Here is a 25,946-nt window from a genome sequence, read left to right as displayed (position 1 = left end):
GCTGCTGCTGCAGAATAAAGTTTGTTGCTGGCTCCATGTGGTGGTGCAGCGAGATGGAAAGTCCTGGAAGATGCAAAAGCTGCCTCATTTCTCTGTTTCCATAGGATGACTCAACGGGGGAGATCATTTTTGATGAGGTGTTCCACGCTCTTTCCCGATGCTTGGTGGGATTGTTGAGACCCTTCCGCATCCCTGGCTCAGACATCATTTATCGGCCAGAGATCTTCGTCACCATCCAGGCGTACTCCTCCATCATCGGCCTCCAGTCCCACCAGGTAAAACTTGGCCTCACCCTTGGCGCATCTCGGTGTGCGAGCAGCTTGCAGCACTGCTTTCCTGTGAACCCAGAGGAAAGAGGGGACATCTGTTAGCCAGGCCCTGTTAACTAGGATGTTGTAGCCTTGATTCACGTGTAGCCTGGGGCGATGACGGAGTGTAGGTGAGCAACTTCTCTTTTCTGGGAGGAAGCTGAGTCTCTTTTGGGGGAGCAGGGCCCTTCTGAGAAGGCTCCTGCAGGCAGCGTTCTCTGAGTTAAGGCATAGCGCATCTTGCCTTCATGCTTACTGCATGATTGTTGTTTTTTTTTAAATCTCTGTTGATTAATTCTTTTTGATATGATAATTAGTTTGAAGTATGATAATTAGTTTGAAGTATTCAGGAAGAGGTGGTGTGCCTAAAAGCTTGACTGCCTGCTCCAGCTGTGTAGCAGTACTTTATTCAATGATAATTTTCTCTTCTGGCAAACCTTGCTCTCTGTTTGCATTGGTATGAATGCATTTCTCCTTGGTGGAGAGAGCAGCCAGCCCCAGTAATCTCACACTTACTTGAGCCAGGGCAGGTCTGTTTAGTAAACTGAAGTCTGGTTTACAGTGTCTGTAGGGGTTTTTGAAGTTTATCCTCCCTGTGTTGCTTCCTTCCACCTCCCAGTATTTTCACATTTCTGATGGTGTGTTTCATTCCTCTGCTAAAACCAGGGAAAGTGGGTGGCAACAGGATGAGCCTGTAAGTCTCTTCTTGCTTCCTCCCTCTCTCTCCCCTGGCTCACCTCTACTGAAGCCTTCTGGGCAGTCTGCAGGCTTTAATGGTTTGTATGTTGCTTGAAGAGCATTTGCTTGAAGGGCTCTTGCTTTAGTCATAGGTACTACCAAAATAAGCGTAGCAAGAGTTTTCCAATTTGCTAGCGATGTTTCTGTGTGTTGTCTGGTCCAGCTCTCTTCCAGGTGTCATCATGCTTTGGCTCAGTATCACCTCTATTTACACTAAATTGAGCACAGAAGTGGCTATGGTTTTCTTCTCTGGATGTCTCTAAAGACCCGTTTCTTGTATGAGACCGGTGGCTGTAATCTGTGGGCACAAGTGGAGAAGCTGCGTGTGCCTTTTGTGGTGGAAAAGGCATGTAGGCGTATCACTCATCCAAGAAAACTCATCTATATTGTAGTTGTTTACTTTTCCCAAGTTTTATGAGGTGTTGAGGGAATGTGGATCACGTGCAATGTCCCGGCTGTCTGTTGAGTTCTTTGTGTACGCATTGTGTCCTCTTCACCTGCTTGTTCTGCAATACCTAATTTTGGCAGGGGTTTGCCTGTACAAAGTCGCTGTAAATACAAGCGTTGTTCCTGTCAGCTTAGGGAGTTTCTTTGGTGGCAAGCTCCCTCTGTTATGTCTCACAGCCTCTTCTGTAATGTCTGATTTAACTTTTTTCCCCCATTATTTCAATTTACTGTTCTTTTATCCAGCCACTTACTGGAAGATAATTGGATCAGTCAGTAGCTGGGTTAGATTGGAGTGAACAGGTCTTCCTTAGAAATGGCGGGCCAAAGTTAATGCCTTCTAACAAGGATCTCACGTTAATTTTTCCTGCCTACTGCTTATCTTAGAAGAAGGCAAAAGTAGAAATTTCTTGCCCGAAAGGGAGACTTCCCAGAGACAGATGTGAGCATCTGCTGCGGAGTGCACTGCAGTTGCCACAAAACACCAGTGCACACAGGCAGCTGGCCGCAGGCAGGACAAGAGGCCTGTGCTGTACCTCTCCTTTGTCAGGGACGTGCCTGAACTGTGCTGCACTGAACTGTGTTCCCGTGTACCGTTGTGGGAACTGGCACTATAAAACCTGAACTTGGTGACTGATGTGTGTGTCCTCGGGCCAGGTACTGTTCCAGGGCTGCCAGCTGGATGAGACAAAGCGAGAAGCCTTCCTGCACCAGGTTTACACGCAGCTGTGTGCCTTTGAGAACAAGGTGGCAGAGATGCTCCAACAGCAGTATGAACCCAAACCGCAGGTGAGGAGGGCAGGGGTGGTTGGGGTTTCTTGCTCGCTGGAGGTCTGCTCTGTGAGGTGAGGAGCAGTGGTGTAGGTCTGGAGAAGGAGCAGCTCAGGAGTTTGGAGGAAAACTTTTTGGAATCCAGCAATAAGAAATGAACACTGAATAAAGCAGAACCAGTAAGTTTTTAGGAGAAGGACTGATGAAAGCAGTTACCTTCCTCAAGATTATTGTAATAAAGGGCCTGACTAAAGTACAGTAAAGCAGCTTGACTCCTTTGACATCGTGGGACAGACAGTAGGATGTGCTTTCTCTCTGAAGAAAATGGTGGGAGAGGTGATTACTTCCCTATCATTAGTCTATAAATAGCTGTGAGTATGCCCTTGGCCCTTATTACAATCTTGAATGAAAATACTTCCTTGTCACCACAAAAACTGACCATGAAACTGAATATGCAGCTGGTGCAGTTCCTGATACTCCTTGAAATCTGAAGCAGATGCTCTTTAGTAGCTAAGGATACAGGTGTCAGCCAGTTAATGACAGAACTTTAAACTACAGCTGAGGAGGAAGGTAAAAGTGTGACTCTGTAGGAATTTGGGGTGTCTATGAATTTCTCACTGAGAGGGTGCATTGGGGTGCTGCCATGCTGCTCTGCAGTTGGAATCTTATCTGTGAGGACTCTACTCACAGTCAAAGGCATTTTTGGCCTGGTTGAGGTTATTTAGTCCTTACTTAGTGTTAGTTTTTAGTGTTTGAGCTCAAGGCAGGAAAAAAAAAAGGTCCCAGTCAGATGAGCAAAAGGCTATTCCTGACCCCTCGCATTTATCTATCGGAAGTGCATAAAATCTCACATTCTAGCTGAAATTTGTCTCTGAATACAAAGACTGTAAGTACTGGAATAGGAAGGGGCTTGCAGGAAGTAAACAGTTTTCTGGCATGACCAGCTGGTGTTTTGCAGTGCTTTGTATGCATTCCTCCTTGCTGCTGTATTTCTCTCATAACAAACTACCCTGTAACTAATGCCATGCAAATCCAAGAGAGAGACGCACTTGCAGGCCAGAGGAACTGGCGAGTTCTGCCACAGGCTGTGGGGTGGAGGTGGGAGGCCCCAGGGGAAAGGCAGGAACTGAAACTTTTTTTTTTTTTTTTTTTAAACTTTTGAAGTTGCATTAGCTGTATCGCTGTCAACAAGAGTCTGAACTGAAGGCATCTAGCAAACCGAAGTGATGGATAGTCAGGTTTTTTGCTCACAGCAGCAGGCTGCTCCCATTTGTGCAGAACAAAAGTTCAGTTTGTTCTAACTTTTGTTTTCCAAGCTCCAGTCATCCCTGTAGCTGTATAGGGGGGGGTCTCACCCATTCTCTGTGTTAGCAGTAAAAATGAAGCAATAGTTTATTACAGGGTTGCCCTGTCAGAGCCTTCTGGAGATGAGGGGACTATGAACACAATAAGTTCCTCACAACTATAATTATACAAATTTTAGCCTTTGCCTGGGGAATACTTTTGATAGAAAATGCAGGAGAAGCCTACTTGCATTTGCTTATATCAGCACTGCATAACTAGTGCTGGTTGAACAGATAAATGTGAAGGCACTAGACTTTGTCCTTACAAGGCTCCTTATACACTCTGCTGCTGTGCTTCGTAGGTGAGATGCAGCTGTTTGAGTGTCTTCTGCCTTTCTGGGTTTTACGTGAGGAATTGCTGAGTGGCTGCAGCTTCTACTAGATGACAAGGAAAAAAATAAAGGTATTCAGCATCTCTAATTGAGAGCTGTTTTGCTCCACAAAGGAGCTTGGGTGACCCCAAAGTGTCTCATCTTTCCCATAGTGTCAGAAATCAACTTATAATAAAGTTCTGAGCATGTTGTCCCCTTCTTCCACCCCCAGGCAGCCTTTCCCAGCTGTTTTAAGGGTCCCAATTAACTAGGACTTCAAGAGCACTTGGAAATTTAATCTAAAAGTGGAGTCTGCCAAAGCACAACAGGGCTGTGGTACCATGGGGCTGCTAGGCTGAAGGCTGTTTGGGAGAGTGGGATGTTTGTTTGTTTGTTTATTTCCTTTTTTCCTCTCCCAGGTGGATTTATCACCTCTGAGCCAAGAGGGCCCTGGCGATGTGCAGGAGCCATCAGGGAGGAAGCCCAGCGTGTCTGTTGTCACTGCTGACGTTGGCCTGGTCAGCATGGTCCGGCAGGGAATACTGGCACTGCAGCTGCTGCCCTCCAACTCCAGCGCAGGTTGGCTTCGTTCTCTGGCTTTCAGGGTGCCCGGCTGTTTGCAGAGGGCTGCATTCCTCTTGCTGTAGGCTGAGATGAATTTTGTAAGGGCTGGTGCGTGGACACTTCGGTTAGGGATGAAATTCCAAAGGCAGCTTTTGTTCTGCGCTCTGTGGGCTAATTGTGGTGGTGGAGTGGAGAGGTAAACAACATTGTCACACACCAGGTGTCAGCATTGGAGAGTTTGTGAGGTAGCATAGCTGTGATTGTTGCTTGGAATAACACAGGGTGTGCGGAGCTGTGCCCAGGCTGAGTGCTTCACTGTGCCTTGTTGGGAAGTTTGCCAGCTCTAGAATGCCTTGGAAGCTGTTGGTGTCAGTCCCAAGATTTTGTTGTGTTTTTTTTTTGTGTGTTCCAAGACATCCCAAGGTTTTACGTTTTATCTTTGCCCTGCCTAAATTCTATACCAGGAGAGTGGTAGCTGCTTGAGGTGGAAGATGTGCTAAGATAATGCCTTCTTTACAGGTATAATAATAATTACGGATGGTGTGACCAGCGTCCCCGATGTGGCTGTGTGTGAGACTTTACTCAACCAGCTCCGCAGTGGCACTGTGGCCTGCTCCTTTGTCCAGGTATGTCTGCTGTTAGCAGGGACTGTGGGGGCTGCTTCCTGCCAGACGGAGGAAGGTGAGTTGCTGCTGGTAGTGTTCACCCTCCAGAGGGGAAGAGGGGACCTTGCTGCCTGTCTGAGCTCTTCACTGGTCCTCCCATGTCCAGTGCTGTGCTTGCTCAGGTCTCTTCTTTATCCCTCCATTAGGTGGGCGGTGTCTACTCATACGATTGCAGCTTTGGCCATGTTCCCAATGTGGAGCTGATGAAATTCATCGCCATGGCCACTTTTGGTGCTTACCTCTCCACGTGCCCTGAGCTGGATCCCCTGAGCCTGGATCTGAACGTGTATCACAAGGCATTTCTGCTGTACTCCTTCCTGCGTACCGGAGAGTCCCTGAATCCAGAATACTACTGTGGTGAGGAGCATGCATGTCTTCCTTCCAGCAGAAGAGTGTCTTCTGCTTGGAGTGTCTTCAGGCTTGGTTATGCTGATGTTCCCCCTTGTCCTCTATGGGCCCTTGTGAGTATTACGGAGGTGAAGGAAAGGCAGCAGTCTGTGTGGCTTGGCAGGAATGCTGCCTTCCCACGTGGGCAGTTCGTGCCTGTGTGAGACAGAGGGCCCCGAGGGTGCTCACTGTCTTGGACTCCACAGAGCTCCGTGCCTCCTGTAGGCTCTGGGCACTACGTGGCCATGCAGCCTAATCTGTCACTGCCCTCCTGGTTCCAGGAATTGGGTGGTTTGGGGAAAACTAATGCCGAATTTTGTGCCATTCCCCTTCCTTTGGACTTCACTCAGGAAACTGCCATTAGGCCTTACATGTTGGAACTTGGAGGGGGTGAGAAGTTCTCTTCCAAGCCTTTCTCCACACTGGCTAGCTCACAGATGGGGACGTCTTGGAAAGCTTGTCCTCATCAGGCTTGCAGATGGTGGTTTGGATAGAAAGATTAAACTCCTGAGAACCACCCCAAATGCCTCTCTTGGTTGTTCTTATGCCGTGTATGTTAGCAGCTGGGAGTATGCCAAGAGATTAGTTACCAATAAAGCACGAGACACCCGTTAGTGCCCGGCTATAGTGCTGCTGCCATCTGTGCTTTCTGCAGCTTGCCAGCAGAAACCACACAGCGAAAAGTTTGAGGAGAGCTGGCCTGGGACTGGGGGGTGTTGGATCTGAAAAGGATCAGGTGTCAGTGGTTTAAACTTAAAGCTCCCACAGCCTGATACCTTTCAGAAAGTACTTGGGAATTTGAGGTTTTCCAGGGAAAGGGGTAAAGCCCAAAAGCTTCCTGTGTGATTATTATAACAGCAGTGCATTTCCTGCTTGTCTAGGCTAAACATGTACATGCCTTGTCACAAAGGCTGTCTCATAGGAAGCAGGGCCTGACACCCCACCCCACGCCAGCAGACCTGTTTGCTGTGTTGCAGAACCAGGAGTAGGTGTAAGTGGTGCCTGAAGGATGTACTGTTCTCTGGGCCACTGGGTGTTCCAGGCAGCTCCTGTAAAGTACCTGGGGAAGGCTGCTGCTGTAGGAAGAGGAGCAGGGGATCTGCTCCCTCGTAAACCCCATCTCTGTTGTTCGCAGTGTCACAGCACCGACTGTTCAATGAGCACCTGGTGTCTGCCAGCAGCAACCCTGCTCTAGCTATGAGGAGGAAGAAGCACACGGAGAAGGAGGTGCACGCCGACCTCGTGAGCATTGTCTCAGTCCGGCTTCGCGAGGGCTACAGCATCCGGGAGGTCAACATCACAAAAGGTGACAGCTCTGTAATGGGCCTGGAGGCTTGCAGAGGGCTCCGTACCGACTGTGCACAGCACAGTGTGGGCTCTGCCATCTTAGCAGAGTGCTGGTACAGGGGGAGAGGAACCTTTTTCCCCAAACCGTGACAAAGTTTTTCTGTAACAATTGTGGGGCATAGATTGTTACACACAGATTGCTCAGGATGTTTGCACAGTTGCGTACTTGCTTATTTTATGTGTGTGTGGAGGGACAGACAAACTGACCTTTTTTATCTTAGTAATGAGTCCTCACGACTGCAAGAAAACTAGTGACCTAACTTGTGTTGGAGAGTTTTCTGTGCTTTCCTCTCCATTTCTTTCATTTCACTCCGAAATATTAACACGAAGTTGAGCCCTTCAATACAAAAGATTCAAAGCCTCCTAACTACAGCATTCCAAATAAAGAAACTGGGAGAACCAAAGAGATGGTTTGGTGAAAATGTCCCATCAGTCAGAACTGTGACCAATGCTAGAAAAACACAAAAGTGTTCAGTGGTCCTATTCTGTCTGACTTGCTGGAAGTTGTTACGGCACCTTGAGAAGTAGCCACTGACAAGGGGACTGTGAATGATTTGAGTATCCCAAGGAGTGCCCATAAGCCCTACTGAACTTTCCATCTCCAGCTGCGACTGGTGGCTAGAGCCTCAACTGAAGGGGAGATGAGAAAAATGTAAATGCAAGTTATCAATTGCAAGCAAGGCAACAAATTACTTTTGACTTCTTCAGGGTTTCTGCTGGTCATTGTAGAATAAAACTTGTTTACACAGTGTAAACATGTACGACACCTAGTGATCCGGTGTCTTCACTATCCTCTTTGGGATATTAGCACACAGAATACATTTTGTATGAGAGAATCAAGTCTGTGATATGATTTGAAAATAATTCCAAACATGCCATGTGATGGCACATTCTTCTGCCTTAAGACCATATAAGTTGGTTTCATGCTGTGCTTGGAAGATTGTCCCAGAGCTGCCTTGCTCTTTCTGTAGCTTCCTTTCTAAACTTACTCAGACCAAATTAGACTTGTGTGACTTTATTATCCTTAATTAAGTTTATCCTCCTCTGGCATAGCACACACTTATTTAGGAAGAATGCCTTTCTCCATTTAACCTTCCTTTCTGCAGGTTAGGCAAGCCAATGTTTCGGTCTCCTTCTGCAAGGACAGGCTTTCTGTTCTGTTTATTTTTCTTAACAGTTTTTTTTTTTTTTTCCAATTCGTTTTCAGTTTGGTTTCATATTTCTTGAAGCAGTTGATAAGAGTGTTGTAAATGTGGTTTTATTGGTGCCTTGCTTAGTAATGCTCGTACTTCTGAAGTTAAATACCCCATCTGGAATCACACGAGCTTTCCCCATGATTGTATTATATTGGTAGCTCAGAAATGCCTGCATCTTTTCTGTACCTGTGCTTCCAGCTGCTGAGTCTTACGGTTTTGTTTGCTTTTTAATAGTCCCTAAATGTGCTGTTCTTCACATCACAGTAGACTTAAATTAATCTCTTGTTTCAGTCTCAGTGGTCAGTTCACTCTTCCTGTGTGATGACTGGGAGTTGTTCTTCTGGCCTGCTGCTTTTTACAAACAGAATGAATCTGAAACCAGCTGGGGGGGGGGGAGAAAGGTGTTGGCCTTGCTTTGTTTTGGTGTTGGTTTGTTTGAGGTTTGTTTATTTTTTGTTTTCTGAGCAGTGTGTTTTGTTGTTTGTTTTTTTTTGAATGTTACTAACAGTTAGATTACATAGGGTAATTCCTAAAGATGGTCTTCAAGGAACACCCAAACTTTCTTGTTTTGGGAGTTTTCTATTTAAACTAAGAATCCCTGGAGGTTTCCCACTGAGAAGCTCCGTTTCTCCTTACAGTGTCCCCAGGTTGCTTTCACTAATCCGTAGGTGTGGCCTGAGATGCTTCTGTTAAATCCAGACAGATTAGGTCCATTGCGCTCTCCTTGTCTATGAATGCCTACGAAACATCCCAACAAGTCAATTCCTGCCCAGGCTGTGCTCAGTACTACGTCTTTTGTCCTTTTGTGCACCCGCTCACAGCTTACTGCTGAGAGCCTTTCTTAGATCTGCCAACAGTGGTGCAGTGCTCTTGGTGATAGTGAAGCCCCAAATGCTGGAAGAGGCAGCGGGCGTGAATCATTCCGAAAGCAGTCAGACAAATCCATGCTGTACCTTTTTGCACGAGGGTGGAGCTACAACCTCTAGCTCATGATATTGTAAGGCAGCAAATTCCTGGGCTCTGGAAGAATGTGTCAGAAAGATCACCGCATGCTTAGCGTGCTCCGTGTGCTTTTCTCTAGGTATCTTCCTGCCTTCCTTCAGCTGTTGGACATCGAGTTGGTCGTTGGTTCTTACGAGAGCAGAAGAGTGGCTGCACTGGGTTGGTGTTGCCTTTGGTGATGAGTAGCTAAGGGCAGGGAGGAGTAAGGATAGGGTGAATGTAGATACTCCCGTTCTCGTTTCCTTTGTTTTCCCTTTGAGCACCCTCAATCTGTCTGCAGCTCAGGGCCAAAAATACTTCCTGTGTATTTCCATTAGATCTTTTTAGAAAGAATTTGAAAACGAAATGTCTGAACTATCAAAAATACAGCATGTATTTCTATGCCAGCCTTCAGAATAGTAGCAGATAATGTTACTTAGCCTTTGGAAAGGCTAAATGCCCCGGGGAATTGCTGGCTCTGATCAGAAAAAATTGTTGAACTAACATCTTAAAGTAGAATTTATAAACGATCAAGACATTTAGACATCCAGCATTGCCTCTGCAAAGTAAAAGCATGCTTGGCTAATCAGGGCTCTCTGGGCCATTCTGTAGAGAAATGTCTAACAAAGAACAGTTAATTAACCTGGATTGCCAAAAGCTTTTGCCAAAGCTTGCCAACTAGAGGCTGTTAAAGAGCCAACCTGGCTGTGAAGCAAGAGGAAAGAGTGCAGCTGTGGACTTTGACACTGTCGCTTTTCTGCTTTACTTTGCCAAAGGCAGAGTAGAATAAATAGCTAGCTTTGTGCTCGGAGGTGCCTGAGAGGTTGGTTGTGGTGTTTATAAGTGCTCTGGTTACCCTCATGATTTAATTCCAGATACTTAGGTGTTTAGAAGGCTACTATAGTTAGTTGGGAATACAGAAGTGCTTGTGAAAGGGGAAGAACTGGGAAGTATGGAAGAGAGAGAAGCTTGGCCTGAGAAGGTGTGACAGAGCTCAGCTCCTCTCCTGTTTCTTTCTGGGACAGTGTCAGAGGACTGCTGTCTGTAAAAATAAAAATAAAAAAAAAATAAAAAAACACTGTTTTGTGTTGCTGAGCACTGGGGAGAGAAGGAAAGCTTGGAGGACTTCATTTTTTTTAAACTTCATATTCTGTGAAGCCAGTCCAGCACCAAAAATGGCTGGGCATAGTCTGGTCAGTGAGAATAGCAGTTCTCAGTGTTTTCTTTTTTAAAAAAATCTCTGTTTTTCTAAAAAACATAAACCAGAGCTGGACTCGTGAAAGAAATCAAAGAAGTAAACACCTTTATTAGCTACAAAGTCAGGAAACAGAAATGGATTGCTGAGCAGTAAGAACAGGCTGAAGATCCATCTAGGTATGACTTCAAACTAAGTAAATGTTTCTTGCCTGTGATTTTAGTTTTGCTTGTGTTGGATAGTAAGAGCAAAGCCAGGATGACTAATGGAAACAGTTGGAAGTTTCCTACAGTGTAAAGAGGAAATATTTTCATTAATGATCTAGACGAAAAATAAGTAGGAATTTACTTATCATGTTTGCTGTTGATGAAGTAGGAAGGCTTTGTTATGAGAACCAAAATATTGTGCAGAAAGCAATGGATGAGCAGTAGGAATAAGATGCACTTTAGCAGCATGAAATGGGAAGACATCCATTCATAAATTCTTGCTTATACATCCATTTATAAATACTTGTTTGTGGATAGTTCGTCATAGGCTGCTGGCTATGGTTTAGTTTAACCTGCACAGTAAGAGCTGAAACTGGATGAGGGTTTCTCCTCCTAGTACATGCTTCTTACCGATTTTCTGGTAACGAAACTTCTCAGAATATAAAGAATTTCAGCAAAACAACAGCAAAGCATGAATTGGGCATGTATTCTGAAAGGCTGCTTCTAAATTTTGGTGGGTGCTCTAAGGCAGCCTTGTAGTAGGGACCAGGGGAATAAAAAGCGAGATAGCTTTAAAGTGTCATGTAATCAGCCCATGAAGGAGGTGGCGTGATGTATCTGTGACAGCAGCAAATGCAAATTTGCAGGAAACAAGATCTAGGCTGATGCCCTGTTCGGATGGTTTCCAGCACATCTAATCGCTCACCTCACAAATTCTGCAGGTCTGGCAAACTGGAGAGCAGGCTGGACATCAGAACAGATGATCAAGCAGTTGAAACAGCAGCATGGTGCTGCTGTAGAAAATCATGTGTTCCCTGGGTTGTTTTGGTACCAAATACATGTGCACAGTCAGCAGGACTGGGACATTTTTTGCTCTTCTGGCTCAGTGAGGCTTGCTGTCAGGTGTTTGCGTTAATTGTGCTAGAGATGCAATGGCTGTCTGAAAGACAGATAAAACTGCTGTGTGAAGAGTGGGTGAATATTAAGTCTTAACTTACTCACTTTGGGATCAGCAGAGGAGAAGGTAAGCATGGTGAGAAGCTCTTGATACTTGAAGATTCTTGAAGATTGCATGAAATACTCTCTGTGCAGGAAGAATGTGCAGTTTAAATCAAGAATTGGCCCTCACCTTCCATGGCAAGGACCTTCCTTTTTGATCAGGTCCCGTCATGTCCAAATGTCCATGTTTCTGCGGTGGGATAGATTTAGGTGCAGTCTGCAGAGTTAAGTTTTAAAGGCCTTGCTCATCTGTGCAAAGCAAAAGTTTTTGTGGAAACAAAGCTGAGACTGTAAAGACAGCCCATTGCAAATGTTAGCATCTCCTCCAAGTTTCAGTTGCCTTCTGTAGTTTAGGTAGTATGTGTACATGTAAAAGACTGTTCACCAAATGCTGTTGAGCAAGCAAAGCCTCCCTCTGTTGGAGAGGAGAGAGAATGACTTTGATTAGAGCAGCCAGTTTTTAGATGACTTTGCCTTCCTCATGGTCAATAAACAATCTCTGTGTCCTTGGGAGCCCATGGTCAGAGATAAAGCTCAGCTGTTTGCAGAACAAGCACTCCTAACTATTCCTCTGCTCTCACACAGGTGGGTCTCAGCTGGAGGTGAAACTCGTGCTGCTTTGGAAGCACAACATGAGGATAGAGTACTTAGCTGTGACACCCTGGCCGCTGGACCCATCAAAGCGCAGCACGTGGGTAGAGGTGACGATGGAGGGGAGCTACGACATCTTGCACGACATCAGCTGCACCATGAGGAAACCCATCACCAGTCTGTACCGCACGACAGTCATCCGGCGCTTCTGGAACACCTTGCAGAGGTGAGCTGCGCCATCCCTAGCAGTTCTGGCTCCATTGTAACCAAAAAATCCCCTCCTTGGCATGCGTGGGCATGGGTTATGCAGGTGGCCTTCCCAGTCCAGGGTCCCAAAAGAATGTGCTTCCTAGGCATAGGCACCACTGGCAACAAGCTTGCCTTCCGGCCAAGGAAAATGTTCAAACTGGCCTGTGACCTAGTCCATAATGTTGCTTCATGGCTAAGGTACTGCTTCTTCTGAGTCCTGATGCTGTGATGTGAACCTTAAGTCTGACTGCCATCCCATGGAGGTGGTGTGTTCCTACAGCTCTGCCTTGCTCTGAAGGCTTGTGCTGCAGTAGGTTTATATGCAGTAGCTGTGCTGCACCGTGACACTAGGAAAACCCCTCGTGTCTCCTAGGCCTGAGGGTTATAACAATTTCCTGGCCAGGGTGACCACTGCTCCCTGCTGCTCTGCAGATTTCTTCCTTAGCACTTCTTTCCTAACTTTGATCATCTGTCTTTTGAGCTGGGGCAGATGGGCTCCCAAGACACAGGGAGTGTTGCACGTACAGCCACTGGGTGACTGAGGCATTGAAGGGGAGAACATGGGTTTGTGTGGCTAACTGCCTCTTCTCTTTCAGCATCAACCAGACAGATCAGATGTTGGTTCATCTGCAGTCTTTTGACACAGTCCCAGAACACTTCACCATTCCTGAGAGCACCAAGAATGGGGTGCCTCTCTTCTACATCCCCCCAGGCTCCACCACCCCGGTACGTCCCCTCTCTGTGCCGTTTAGTGTAGGGCAGGTTGTTTCTCCTGCCTGTTCTCTACTGCACCCGGGCATGCTGAGTCCCAACAAGCAACAAAGTTCTGTAACTCAGTCTTCGTTTCTTGCTCTTTGTCCCAATCAGTAACAGTTCAAGTACAATTCAGTACCTGTGAATGTCCCATTCCATGATATTTCCCCTCTGCGACATCACTCTGTCATTATAGCTGCAGCTACACCTCTAAGCCTCACAGCAAGTCTCCTAAGCATGCTGCAAGGCCTTCTCTTGCAGAGATGTGTGAGACTGATGGGCAAGCTGACACTACTGCCATGCTTTTTTCAATGATATGCGTGGAGTTGCTGCTGGCAGCCTTGTACCCTGGTGATATATTATGAGGTGAAGATAGGTTTTACTAAATGGCTTTTATTTAATAGGCTCATTGCTCTGAGCACTTGTGAAGGGTGAAAGAGACGTATTTGTCACCAGCACAGCAAAAACAAAAAATGATCAGCTAAGTTTCCACTGTGAAGTTCACAGAGCAAAAGTGCTAACATGCTACCTGATCCTTGCTAGTAGCGTCCTTGGCTTTGGCGGAAGATGATGACTAGCAGATATCAAAGTTAGGAGAGCTTTCATTTAAATTTCATTGCTCAAGCCCTTTACTCCTTAAGCTTTATGTAATAAATTTACTCTCTGTATGAATATACATCCCGCAGTGTGTCTGGAGCATCCCATCTTATGGCTAACCACTTTATTCCTGTGTCAGCAGTGTTGCTGTAGTTGGTGGAACTACAGTGTTACCATACAAGCATGCTAGAGTTGCCAGGTGCCACCTATTGCTGGTACGCTATTTGCATGTGCTCTCTCAGGTTGGTTTTCTCAGTGTTTAACTGTTCTGCTGACACAAGCCAAATATCCTGCTATCAGAAAAGGCACCATTACATATGCAACCTCTTCTGTAGTTGAATTACTTGCTGCTAAGTAGCTAAATTCCTAATTAACTTGACATTTCAGAAGCCTTATTTATTTTTACCTGTGTTGTACTGTTTCAATGTGAACACGTTATTTTCTGTGAGGCAGTTTTTGAAAGCCAGGGATGTGGCTAGTCTTCTAGACCAACACAGCTGGTCACGAGAGAAATCCCTGTGCTCTCTGGGTGGAACCAGACAGGTTCTTGCTGACCATTGCCTCTTACCTGTCCATCCTGTCATTTTTCTCAGGTGCTGTCCCTGCAGCACAGCGGGTCTGACTCGAGCCATTCCCAGTTTGCCTCCTACTGGAAGCCTATCCTCTCCATGGATGCCAACTTCTGGCAGCGTTGGCTGCACATGCATCGCATCGTTCTCCTCCTGGAGCATGACACGTATGTAACTGGCAGGGCTGAGCCTGCGTGCACAGGGTAGGCCAGCCAGGGAAAGCACAGCTTCGAATTGTCCAGCCAAACACTGGAAACTGCATGCCAGTTCAGTCCTGCTACAGAACTGCAGGTGTCTGTGGCCAGGGGACGAGCTTTGCTCTCTGGATCTGACAGATGGTAAAGGCTCACTTCTCTGAGAGGGACTGTGGTTGGGAAGTCAGCTTTTGGTGAGAGGGAGTTTGTTCTCGAGAGTATAAATTGTTTCTCAAGTACTTGGGTTTGGATTGCCTGACTGCAGGGGATGTGGGCCATACAGTTGAAGCTATCCCACAGGCTTTTGTTTGCTTTTTGTATGGAGGGAGTTAGAAACAGTACAAGAGTGTGCTCTCTGCAAGCTGGAGAATGGGGTCCCTGTGCGCTCTGGGAGAGTGGCTCCTGCTCACGAGCATGGGATATGTTTGGGTATGGGTGGTAGGAGGGTATGTGCCGCAAGAAGGCTGTGCTGGTTGGATGAGTTGCAATGAATGTAGCAGAGTCTCTCTAAGTTTTGGGGAGGAGAAGAGAAACTGTGGTTTTTAAATGACTGTTTGCTGCACTCTGCAGGCCTGTGCCCAAGCACCTGCACACGCCGGGCAACAACGGCCGCTACAGCACCATCCAGTGCCGCATCTCCCACTCCGCCCTTACCTCCCTGCTGCGGGACTGGAGCAGCTTTGTGCTGGTGGAGGGCTACTCCTACGTCAAACTGATCCATGGGTGAGTGGCTTGGAGACAGTCCTGTGTGGGGAATTGGGCGCGTGGCCAGGCCAGAGATCCAGTTAGACCGGTGTGCTGTGGTGGGCCAGAAGCTGATGTCTAGAGCAAGGCACACGGATGTAAAACTCTATATTCTGAACTGCTGCCACGGGGTTTCAGCAGAGCCTGGAGGGAGAGGGAAGGTAGCTGGGGTGTGTGTGCTAGAACTAATGAGTTGCTGTCACATTTTGTTCAGCCCTGTCTTAATCCATCCTCCCTAGCTCTGAGGATCCTACTCCTTCCTCATTCTACGTGGTGCGGATCATCTCCAAAGCTCCATGCATGGTTCTCCGACTGGGCTTCCCCATTGGCACACCTGCACAGGCCAGGAACAAGGTGAGAGCTGGCTGCCTGCCTCCTGGGGTAGGAGCAAAGCAAGTAGTTTTGGATGTGGAAGTGGTGGGTAGATCACAGGCAACGTTCTAACACATTAAGGCTTAGGTAGGTGTGAATTTACTGTTACAGGAAGGAACAGTTTGGACAAAGCTTTCTTTGTTAAGTCTGTGAAAGATCTAAACCCAAAAACTCGAAGATCAATAAAGAGCTGGTCGCATGAATGCTCTTCCCACTACTTAATAGAATTGTGGGCCTTGAAATGAATCACAGGTTATCTAGACTATCCCTGTGACCAAAGCACAATCAATACTGTTTGTCAGGAGCAGCAGATACTTGTCTGACTCATCTGTGGAGACCTCTAAGATGGATGTATTACATGTTCCCTAGGCTATCTGCTGCAGTAGGTGGTAAAGTGCAAGTATGTATTGTATAATCTAGGCAAGGAGGGGTTGGAGTTAAGATGCAAACAATGCCCTGCGTGACCACTACAGGGATGGAAAAAAAGTGGCACACAGAGAATGCTTTAGAGAGATGCAAGTCTGCTAGATAGACTTTTAATAACCCCTTTGTGCCCAAAGAAACGGGCTGCCCCGGTCAGATTCAGAAAGTAGGGTAACTGTCTGAACTGCTTCCCTAGCTCCAGTGGCAGAGACAAGTCTAAGTGTTCCTAGGTAAAACAGTAAGCGTGACAGAGATGTCCTACTAGTAATCTGTGTGAACCTTTTGTTATAAACAAGGGGTTGTTCATTAAACCTTGATCTTTGGGCTTCATGAAAAAAAATCTTTGGTATGTCTCACTTAACTTTAGAGTTAGATTAGTCTGAGGAGAAGCTGACATACACGAAGGACCACTGCTTTTTGAGATAATGATGACCCTAGATAACACTGACTGCTCTGGCAATCGGGGGGACCTGCCCTTTCAAGTCATTAGGAGATCCAGGCTTTGGGTGCTGGTTGCATGGACAGGTTTTATGAAGGAGTTCTCTCTAGCAGGTATAAGTTAAAACCTGCCTCTTGAAGAAGGTGTGAGCCAGGCACCATACCCTGCAGATGTGGGCAAGCTCCAGAGCATTGCAACAGGAGCTGTAAATCATAAATTGTATAATGCACAATCCTTTTTCTATTCGCTTTTCACCTGCCAAAGGTCGTTTGGACAGTAGTTTGGAAAAAATAACCTACCTTAAAAAATCAGTTAGTCTGTTGAAATCTTTTACTGTAGAGATTTGACAAATGAATATGATAGTGGGGGAATATATCAGCTGTGGGAACAGTGGCCCTGTCTTAAATGTACTAGTTTACATTTACTACAGGCTGTTGATGGGAGGAGGAGTGAGGGTGGCTATTTAGCCTGCTTCGGTGGAGGGGCCAGCATGCAATTCATTTATTCCTTAGAGTTATGGAAGGTGATTTCTCCAGCCTTGAAACCTTTTTTGGGTTGTTCTGACCTTTTTTGTGCTTTTAGAAAATATTTGTTGTGGTTGTTAAAATGCAGACCTAAGAACCTTGTGTCATTTTGGTCTTGGTCTTACTAGGGCCTCAGAAATAGAATGACCTTTAATTCTTCTTCAGCATATTCGAGGAGTGTGTTACTCCTTTTAGTCAAGCTCTTGTTCTGGAAGTTCATTTTGCGTAGCTTGTTTCTCCAGATGAAGGTGGTCATGTTTACCTTTTGCTTCTGCCATGACAGATAGTGGAGGAGTTACGGGACCGAATCTTGCAGCTCCGCTTTCCCCACAGGGTCCAGAGCAAGGAGGCAACTCCAAAAGCGAAGAGGAAAATGCTTGGCAGCAGTTCTCCCTCCAAGTCTCCACCCGTGGCTGGGGCCCAGTCGGCCCTGTCGGACAGACCCTGCCTTGTCGTGCTGCACAAGCCTCTGGAGAAGCTGCTCATCAGGTAGCGATGGAGAGCCGGGCGGGCAGTGCGGCCTCCTTGCCCTGGGAGGTGGGAGGAAGAGGGGCCGTGGGTGGTGGTGCTGGTGGCAGGATGGGAGTGCTGTGAAGCCTGGGCTTGTGGTGCTTTGGGTTGTGTGGCTAGGAATGGTGGCAGTAGTCTGGGGGGCTGTGACTTGCAGGGAGCCTTGTTAGACAGGCAGATTGGTTGCTCTTACCAAGTGTGATACAGAATTAAGCTTAGGCACCACTGTCTGAGCAGGATACTGTGCTGGGCTAGCCACACTCTGCTGCTGGAGGGCTCCGTCCCAGGCCCAGCAAGCAGGCTGTGAATCCAGGCAGCTCTGGTCCGGGGCAGAACATCTGTTCTACCTCAGCAAGCCGAACTTTTCTTTCTCCCAGGTATGAGAAGCTGCCTTCTGACTATCGAGCTCCCTTCATTCTCAACCTGGAGCATCCTCCGGTGTCCGGCCCGCTCACCATGGTGGCCAATCGTACTGCCTCTTCCACCCTGGCCTCGCTGTCCCGCTACTTCTACCACCAGCGATGGATATGGAGCGTCCAGTCGGGGCTGGCACCAGCCGTGCCCATCACAGCTGTAGCCCAGCTCCTTTCCACACTCACAGAGTAAGTTGCACACCTCAGTGAAAATGCTTTCTCTGGGGTGCAGATCTGAGACATAGAGTTTTGGTCCTGCACACAGCTTCCAGAGCTACTTGGGCCAGTGCTTTACCCAGATCTGCATCTGCAGTTGAGGAAAAGGAGTGTCCTGGAAGGCATACAGAAGGGCAGGGGGTGTTATTATGCCCGGAGAGTGCTGAGCTTCACTCAGGCTGTCCTGTGCAAAGTGCCACTTTGCCACATTCTCTGTGTGCAAATCCCTCCCTTGGGAAGGGAGTTGTTATGGAGTCAGGGGTTGAGTCATTCTTGTATTTAAGGCTTGCAGTACAGGTAGTGAAATCCTCTTTGCCTGACTGCCTCTCTGTTACCAGGGTCCGTCTGTCAGAGGGTTTCCACTTTGCATCCAGCGGGGATGGAATTATCAACATGGTGCTGGAGCTGCCTATACAGGTGAGCCTGGAGGCTGCAGTGGGGATGCAATCCTTTGTGGATTCACCTTCCTGTGGTGGGTGTGTGGGATTCACCTTCCCATCTGCTCCTAGCATGTACCCTTGGTGTGTATAGGGAGAGTGACCTCCTCCCCTGAAGAAAAGCAGCCTTTGGGTTGGGTCTTTTCCCGTCTTTATTGACAGTTAGAGACCTGCCTTGTTGGCAGTGACAGGCTGTACTGGAGGAGTTCTTGGGGCTGGTGCAGGCTCCCTCTCTCCACCACCATGAGCTGAAGGATGGGGCTGTGCTGTGTAGCAGGGCTCTGGGTAGGTGCAGACTGTTGCTGCTGCCCAGGCTCATGCTGTGTCTCCCCTCCAGATCGATGGCTCAAGTGAGAGCAGCAGCGGCAGAGAGAAGCACACCTGTGTTGTCCAGTACATCCTCTTCCCCCCGCATTCCACTTCCACCAAGGACAGGTGAGGCAGGACTCCCTCCTGGGGAGGGCTGGCAGCAGAGGGGGCACAGCTCCAGACTTGCCCTTCACAGGTAGCACCAGAACAGACATCTGTCACAGATAGCTCACCACAGATGGGGCTTTGCCTGCATACCTGCAGTTTTTGTGACTCTTCTTGCAGCTCTGAGAGGAGCTGCACTAAGCTTCTGCCTCTGTTCTGTCTCATAAGACATGTCTTCCCTACAGCTTTTCCACGGATGATGACAATGATACAGAGGTGGAGGCCATTGAGGTGGACACAGAGCTGAACCTGGTCACTGAGTGCTGGGTAGAGCCACAGAGTGGCTACGTGCACAGTACTGCTGAGAACTGGAAGCACCTCCACGGCTTGCCCTACCAGAAAATACCCAAAGCGGTGAGTCCCTGGAAGGGTTTGGGCATGTGCTCTATTGTGAAGAGAGAGAGGGCTTTGTTGCAAGTGCACCACAACACTGCAGGTAAGTCACTGAGGGCCAGAAGAGATGGCAGTGCTGGTAACAAGAGGCTGAGATTTCTGGAAGAGGAACTGGGCTGCTGGACAGAAATGGCTTCTGAACTGCAAGGCAGGGGGTGCTCTGGGATAGGTGGTTTCAAGAGCCATTCCAGTAGAGGGGAGTGGGCTGGGTCAGAGAACGGATTGCAGGCAGCACTGCCTGTGTACCCCCTGAGCAGGGCAAAGGGAAGCTGACAGGCTGGTGAAGCAGCGGGGAGCTTTGAGAGTAAAGGGGTCAGGGGACAGGAACGTGGGTGTTTCCTCTCCATGCCTTTAAAGTGCTTTCTGCTGCATTTGGGGATAGCAAAATTCTGCTGCATACAGCTGAGCCTTGACTGCTTATTGCAGCTCTATCCACGGGACCTTGCGTGCATTGCCACCATGCTGACATTTGAGTACATCAGCCAGTTGTGCCAGAACAAGGAGTGGGTCTGCCCTCCTTCAGACACCAAAGCTACTGAAGGTGAGCACAGCGTACATGTCCTAGCAGTTCTGAAGGAGCAAAAGGCAGCTAGGCCCTGAACGTACTGGGGAATGCTAGACACTTCTGCAAGGTTGAACATGTATTTCTACAATGACTTCTTAGACTTTGATGGCTCTGGGTCACTGTCACACTTGTGCTAAGCCACCAGAGATGTGGCTTCATCCTGGGAAGGCCAAGAAAGCACCGAGACTTTCTGCCCGGACTGGGGAAGTGACGAGGTGGCTCTGCTTGAGCAGGGGGTTGGACCAGATGACCCACAGAGGTCCTTTGTGACCATAGCTCTTCTGTGAGAGGGGCTGGTTTCTGGAGCAGAAGGAAGATGAGCTCGCCCATGCAGTGATGGGCAGGGGATGCCTGGGCAGGTGGTTGTACAGAAATTGCAAATGATGCAAGCAGGAGCTCCTCCGTCCTCTGGAAACTCTTGAAACTGAGCAGCTCATGGGATACTTTTGTTGTGGTGGCCCTGTTCATCTCTAAACCCTCTGTGAATGTTCCATTATCACATGAAAATAGGGAAAGAGCTCTTGGGAGGTCTGGTCTGTCCTCTTCCTTCAGGGTAGGATCGTGCTACTCTGATCTGACAGGATTATCGTAATTCACTGAGAAATCCAGGAATGTGGGGGGGGGGTTCACTCTTGCCAGGCAATCTGTTCTGGTATCTCACTGTTTTTGCTTTAAAGCTTTTCCCCAATATCTAGCCTTAATGTTGCTGCTAGTTAAGCTTCTTGTCACTAGTTTATCCCATCCTGGATCTTCCGTTTGCTTGCCTTCCAGTGGATAACACAACAGGTGTTGAGTGGTTTTGAGGGAGCTAAGATCATCCCAAAGTCTAGGGGCAGGACCTGAAGGAGCCCCATTGGGTCATTTCACTTGTCCCGTGGGAGAAGGAGAGGGCCAGGCAAGCTCAGGGCATGGAGGAGGTCAGAGACTCCTTCCTGAGTACGCACAGGAAATGTCTGCAGGGATGTGCAGAGCCTGCCGGGTGGGAGATCGCTCACAGGAGCTGGGGGGAAGAGAGAGGTGTCCTTGTCCATGGCATCTTTGGCATCAGAGGCTGCCTCTGGGTCCTAGCATGGCTGTTGGCCTCCAGCAGTGTTTTCTGTGACACTAAAGTGTGGTTCTTTGTGGGCCTGGCTCTGCTGCAGGCGGCCTGGGTTGCGTAGGGCCTCGTGGTTTCCCAGTCCCCTGGGCTTAGTGCCATTGTATGAAGATGGCACTAAGCCCAGGGGACTCCAAGAGGGAAGTACCTCTCTGCAGGTACCTCATAACCAGGTTCCAGCAGGCTTTGATCTTCCCCCACATTCATTCTTTGTATTCCTCTGCCCTCCCAAGCCGGGGGAGTTGGGGCAGTGTTGCTCTTCGCTGTCACTTGTGCTCGTGTGCTGTGTTTGGGGCTGGCGCCGTGCACGTGCAGGTGACCAGGGGGGCAGGACTCTGTGATGCCACGAGGAATGTCGTGTTCCCAATTCTTCTTCTAGATCCGGACATGGGGGCTGGTTTCCGAGTGCATGAGATCCCGTTCCAGTTCAACCTCATGAAGCTGTTGCCCAGGTGCCAGCAGGTCGAAATGTTCTTCCTGATGCTGACGAAAGGTAAGTGCCTCTTCACTGCCTGCCTTCTCCTGTCCTCTGCCTGGCTTTGGGCACCCCGCTGTGTGTTCTTGTCTCCCTGGGAAGCAGCTGGGGGGGCTGCTGTGCCTCTTCTGTTCTTCCCAGCTCTGCAGCCCGAGGGCTGTGCAGATACATGGCTTTCTTGGGATGGCATTTTTGTTGAGCTGCTTTTGGAAGCATCCAAGCTAGGCAATTGCTCTGTGTGGCAGTTTCTTGTCCTTCTCCCTGGGCATCAGAACAGTTACAGTAGCATGGCGAGTCAGGGCGGGGCAGTTCGTGAGGCTGGCACTGCATCTCTGCATCCTCCAAGGCAGCCCTGCAGGGGTGCTGGGGGAAACTTGTGGCTGTGTGCAAGTGTCACTTTGCAAGGGGCTGCTTCCTGGGAGCCTGGGCTGGTGGTGGCTGTGGAGATGCTGTCTCTGAAGTTGCCGTGGTTCTGTTTTGGAGCAGAGAATGAGGAGGTGACCAAGGACTCTTCATTTGTGCCCAATGAAATGCTACTAAACCTCTTCCATGGCTGCCTGCAGCATGACCTCAGTGATCGGGAGATCCCCATGGCTGATGCTGATCACGTGGCTTTCATGGAGCAGGTGCTGCAGCGGGACCGTGATGGCCATCAACCACCCTTCACTCTGCCCGTGATCCGAGGTAAGGGCCAGGAGCATGGCAGCAGGGACGCTGGCGGCTGGGGTGTCTCAGGAGCCTTGCTTTCTAGTCTTTTCCTCAGCTGGTGTTCCTCAGGTTGGTTTCTCTGCTCCATTCCAGAAGAAACCTTGAAAGCCTCTGGGACCGGGGAGCAGCAGGATGCTTCTGCATCCTATCATCTGGTTGGCAGCAATGGCACCAGGGATATGACTGGCTCCACGAGTACTCTGCAGGTACTGTTATGCTGCTGTCCCTCCCCTGAGTCCTCTCTGGGGCAAGGCAGCAGCTGTTGAGGATGAGGAGAGTCAGCAAATGGGTTGAGAGCATTGAGAGGCTGCTGTTTTCTCCACAACTGGCAGCAGTTTAATCTGCAGCCTGTGGCTGAAGTCAAGCAGGTATCCAGTAGATGTGTGGGCAGTTGCACTCACCATGGGCCTAGCCTGTTAGAGCAGCACTGATGATGCGCTGCAAGGAGCTCAGAAACCATAGGCAATCATTGCCTTGAGGTCAGAACCAGCCCCAGCAAAGCTGGTTGGAGTTAAGCGTCTTGTGACTGTGTGCACTGTGCTTCCTGGAGCCAGGCTGCTCTGAGAATGCTGCGTGGACTCGCCACAGAGTGATTTCAGCACCGTGCCAACCAGCAGTCGTGGAGGAACTTTCTCTGTGTGGTTGCTTCTTGCCCTGGGGTAGGCTGTGCCATGTGCTGTGAACTTACCCAGCTTCTGCTCTTTTGTCAGAGCCTTGGCAACGCAGAGCTGCCTGAGGATGATGCGACCCTCAGTGATGCTTCAGGGCCCTTTCCCCCGCAGTGGCGATGCTATGCAAAGCTGGTCAACCCGCAGCACGTCTTCCTGACCTTCCTGCCAGCCACCTTCTCAGGTGAGGCCCCCTGTTGTGGGGAGGGAGAAGATCCAGCAGTCCCAAGCACCTCCTCGGGAAAACAATAAAAGCAGAATCAGCTCTTCTAGGATGGAGGGAAAACTGAACAGCAGAATCTAGACCCAGTGTTCTTGTGCTATATGGCCAAGAATAGAGCAGTGCCAAGTGATGAATGTCTTGTTCTCTCCTTGGACGTGGTTATGCTCACTGCTGATGGGATGGTTTGGGAGAGTCCCTGCTTGTGGGCATTGGGGCTGGTAGGCTCAGCTGGAGGAACTCTTTGGAACACAGGCAGCGGGAACCTCTGTGCTCTTGGGGATGTACGTGGAGGGGTTAAGCTGCTCACACTGAACAGAGGAGGATTGCTGTGTGTTTTTGTTTTTTTCCAGATGTGCAGAAGCTGATGGCGTGTGGATTGGACAAACCTCCAAAAGATGAGAGTAGATCTGGAGAGGATACCCTGAGACCTGTCCCTGCAGAGCGAGGCAGGGCTGAGCCTGAAGAAGGGGATGCTGCAGTGCCGTTACCCACCCTCAGCATAACGCCAGCGCATGGTACTGCCCTCACAACTACGCCCGGCTAACATTAGGGCAAGGCCTTTCCTTTGCTATTCCCAAGCACCCCAGTTCCTGCTGGTGGGCAGGTTGGGTAGCAGGAATAATGCCCCACTGCAGCCTGTCAGCTCCTGCCTGGCAGTCAGCATAGTCAGGATCAGGACAAGGGGCACAGCAAAACCTCAGCCAACTTTCATGCTGTTTATGGGAGAGTGAAGGAGAGCAACATGAGCCAAGTGAGCATGGCCCAAGGCTGGCTCCTTGTGGACCGGGAGGCTGCAGGCTTATAGAGGCTACTAGGAATGGCAGTCACTGGTTTGCACAGGAAAGTCAGCAACTATCGCATTATGATCCAGGCTGGCACTACCAGCAGCGCATTGCCTCAGGGAGCAGGGCACAGGTGGTGTCTTGGTGTGTGGCATTTGGGTGATCAGCCCCTGGTGTAGTCAGCCAGGTCTGCACTGGGGATGGCAGGTTGTGCTGCTGCAGGAGGTGGTGACGGTGGTGACAGGTCACAGCTGCCCGGGAAGGACATCAGTGTGGCCGAGGCACTGTGCTGAGTGGTTGGGTGCTGGCTGGGGGAAACAGCCCAGGGGTTTGCATGGTGAGAAGCTTGTAAAACCAATACCTGCCTGTGGATGCTGCTGTAGGAGCCATGACCTTGCAGGCCAGGAATGAGGAGCCCGTCGAAGGCCTTTGTCTCAGGATTCTTTCTCTTGCAGAAGTGAGCCGTGACACTGGAGAACAGGGTGGCCCCTCACGGAGAGATGTCCACATCTCCTTCTGTCGCCAGAACTCACAAAATGAGCTTGGCGAGTGTCGCAGATTTCGCTGCCCCATTTATATCTACAGCTGCTCTCTGGAGTTGTTACGGGAGCAGCTTGTCAGCCCACGGACACATCGTCCTCCCCGGGACATCTTTTTCAGGTAATGCCAACCATAGTTGGCTCCTAGACAGAGGGCAGAGCCGCATCCCTTGTCAGGAGTGCCCCTGACAAGAGGCTGGCTCTAGCCCTGCCTTCTTCTTTTGGCTTGGCTTATCTACCTTAGAGCAGCCACTGCCTGTGCACGTGTTATGGCTCTGCTTTACTGGCGCCAGAGCCATTTACAGTCTAAAACATGCTTTACAGGTGCTGAAGGCTTCTGTGGCTCCTTTTTTCCCAGGTCCCAGTCTCTGGAGCGTCCTCCTGCTGCTGCTTGGTTAGACCACAAGCATAAGGAGCTGGTGAGTTACTGCACGCTGCTGCAGGAACACTCCCACCAGTGCTACGTGAAAGGTGAGGAGTAGCATGATGGGGTTTGAGGCAGCGTTGGGACTGGGCCCTGGGTCTCCTTTAAGAAAGCAACGTCGTATTTTTCCTGTGATGTTACCCCGAGGAAAAAGGGAGATGTTGTGGGACAGCTCTCTCACCAGGAAGGATTTAAAGATGCCTCAGTATATTCCATGTAGGCCTTGCACTGGCTGTTCCTGGATCTGTGCAGTGCTGTGGTGGTGGGATTCCTTCTTGGGCTTCTTCTCTCACCTTCAGGGTGAGAGATCCCTAGGCCACTCTTGGCATGGCCAAAGCCAGGCTAACGCACAGTGTTAGACGTCCTGACTGAGTCTTGTCTCCCAGCACTGACTGCATTGACAGCAGCTCTGTGCTGGCACTTGGTGAAAGCCTGGTCTTTGCTCCCCAGAATGTGCCTATTGCATGATTCTCATGGCCTCACGTCCTTGCAGTGGGCTCAAGAGCTGTGTTTGATCCGTAGGGCTGTTCAAGAGCCTTCAGCAGTCACACAGCATCAGTTCCCAGGACCTGCTCACAGCCATGGACTACTGCGAGGAGCTGCTCCAGGAGATCGACATCACCAACTTCCTGCTGACAGTGTGCAGCCACGTCCGCTCCTTCCGAGAGAGCCACCAACACTTCCGTATGCACCCCAAGGCGGCCAGTTTCCAAGTGGGCAGCGTAGAACAAGAGGAGGAGCAGAGCTCTAGGGAACGGGGTGTCTTGGTCTCTGAATCCAGGTAGGGGCCCGCCTTGGTCTTGCTTGTGTTCTGAATGCTGGGCTGGGACAGATCAAGAGTCTGCTGCTGCTTCTAGGAAGGGTGTCATGGGGCAGGTGTTAAGAGACGTGTGTAGGGAAAGACATTTCCACTGGAATATGCACCTAGTATGGTGTCTACCAGGACCTTCTTGGTTTTATGATCTCTGGTGACATGCATCTTCTACCTGTCTCTTGTAGTCTTATCTCGTAAGTCCCAACTGGCCTGGGCTGAAGGGCAGTTTGTCTGCAAGTAACACTCTCAGATATGTTGTTTCTGGAGCATGTGTCTCCTGCTGCCTGACTCATTAGAGA

The 25,946-nt window shown here is 49.2% G+C and overlaps 1 protein-coding gene across 1 annotated transcript in view; it reads left to right on the top strand.

Annotated features, from left to right (window-relative positions):
• The window catches only part of SZT2 (SZT2 subunit of KICSTOR complex), a 55,669-nt gene that overhangs the window by 782 nt on the left and 28,941 nt on the right, over nucleotides 1-25,946 (top strand). Inside the window, exons 4-28 of the mRNA XM_032192596.1 lie at nucleotides 105-275; nucleotides 2,148-2,279; nucleotides 4,335-4,494; nucleotides 4,999-5,105; nucleotides 5,291-5,501; nucleotides 6,667-6,837; nucleotides 12,041-12,272; nucleotides 12,892-13,021; nucleotides 14,239-14,381; nucleotides 14,979-15,131; nucleotides 15,392-15,506; nucleotides 17,194-17,399; nucleotides 17,798-18,022; nucleotides 18,388-18,466; nucleotides 18,824-18,921; nucleotides 19,146-19,314; nucleotides 19,780-19,894; nucleotides 21,394-21,507; nucleotides 21,976-22,173; nucleotides 22,291-22,403; nucleotides 22,908-23,049; nucleotides 23,439-23,603; nucleotides 24,326-24,530; nucleotides 24,768-24,880; nucleotides 25,356-25,614. Coding sequence (XP_032048487.1) covers nucleotides 105-275; nucleotides 2,148-2,279; nucleotides 4,335-4,494; nucleotides 4,999-5,105; nucleotides 5,291-5,501; nucleotides 6,667-6,837; nucleotides 12,041-12,272; nucleotides 12,892-13,021; nucleotides 14,239-14,381; nucleotides 14,979-15,131; nucleotides 15,392-15,506; nucleotides 17,194-17,399; nucleotides 17,798-18,022; nucleotides 18,388-18,466; nucleotides 18,824-18,921; nucleotides 19,146-19,314; nucleotides 19,780-19,894; nucleotides 21,394-21,507; nucleotides 21,976-22,173; nucleotides 22,291-22,403; nucleotides 22,908-23,049; nucleotides 23,439-23,603; nucleotides 24,326-24,530; nucleotides 24,768-24,880; nucleotides 25,356-25,614 — 3,926 coding nt within the window. The remainder of the gene's footprint in view (nucleotides 1-104; nucleotides 276-2,147; nucleotides 2,280-4,334; nucleotides 4,495-4,998; nucleotides 5,106-5,290; nucleotides 5,502-6,666; nucleotides 6,838-12,040; nucleotides 12,273-12,891; nucleotides 13,022-14,238; nucleotides 14,382-14,978; nucleotides 15,132-15,391; nucleotides 15,507-17,193; nucleotides 17,400-17,797; nucleotides 18,023-18,387; nucleotides 18,467-18,823; nucleotides 18,922-19,145; nucleotides 19,315-19,779; nucleotides 19,895-21,393; nucleotides 21,508-21,975; nucleotides 22,174-22,290; nucleotides 22,404-22,907; nucleotides 23,050-23,438; nucleotides 23,604-24,325; nucleotides 24,531-24,767; nucleotides 24,881-25,355; nucleotides 25,615-25,946) is intronic.

This window comes from Aythya fuligula, chromosome 8 (assembly GCF_009819795.1).
Source record: "Aythya fuligula isolate bAytFul2 chromosome 8, bAytFul2.pri, whole genome shotgun sequence".
Classification (NCBI taxonomy): domain Eukaryota; kingdom Metazoa; phylum Chordata; class Aves; order Anseriformes; family Anatidae; genus Aythya; species Aythya fuligula.
Note: the sequence above shows the minus strand (reverse complement) of the source record. Positions and strands in the feature narration are given on the sequence as shown.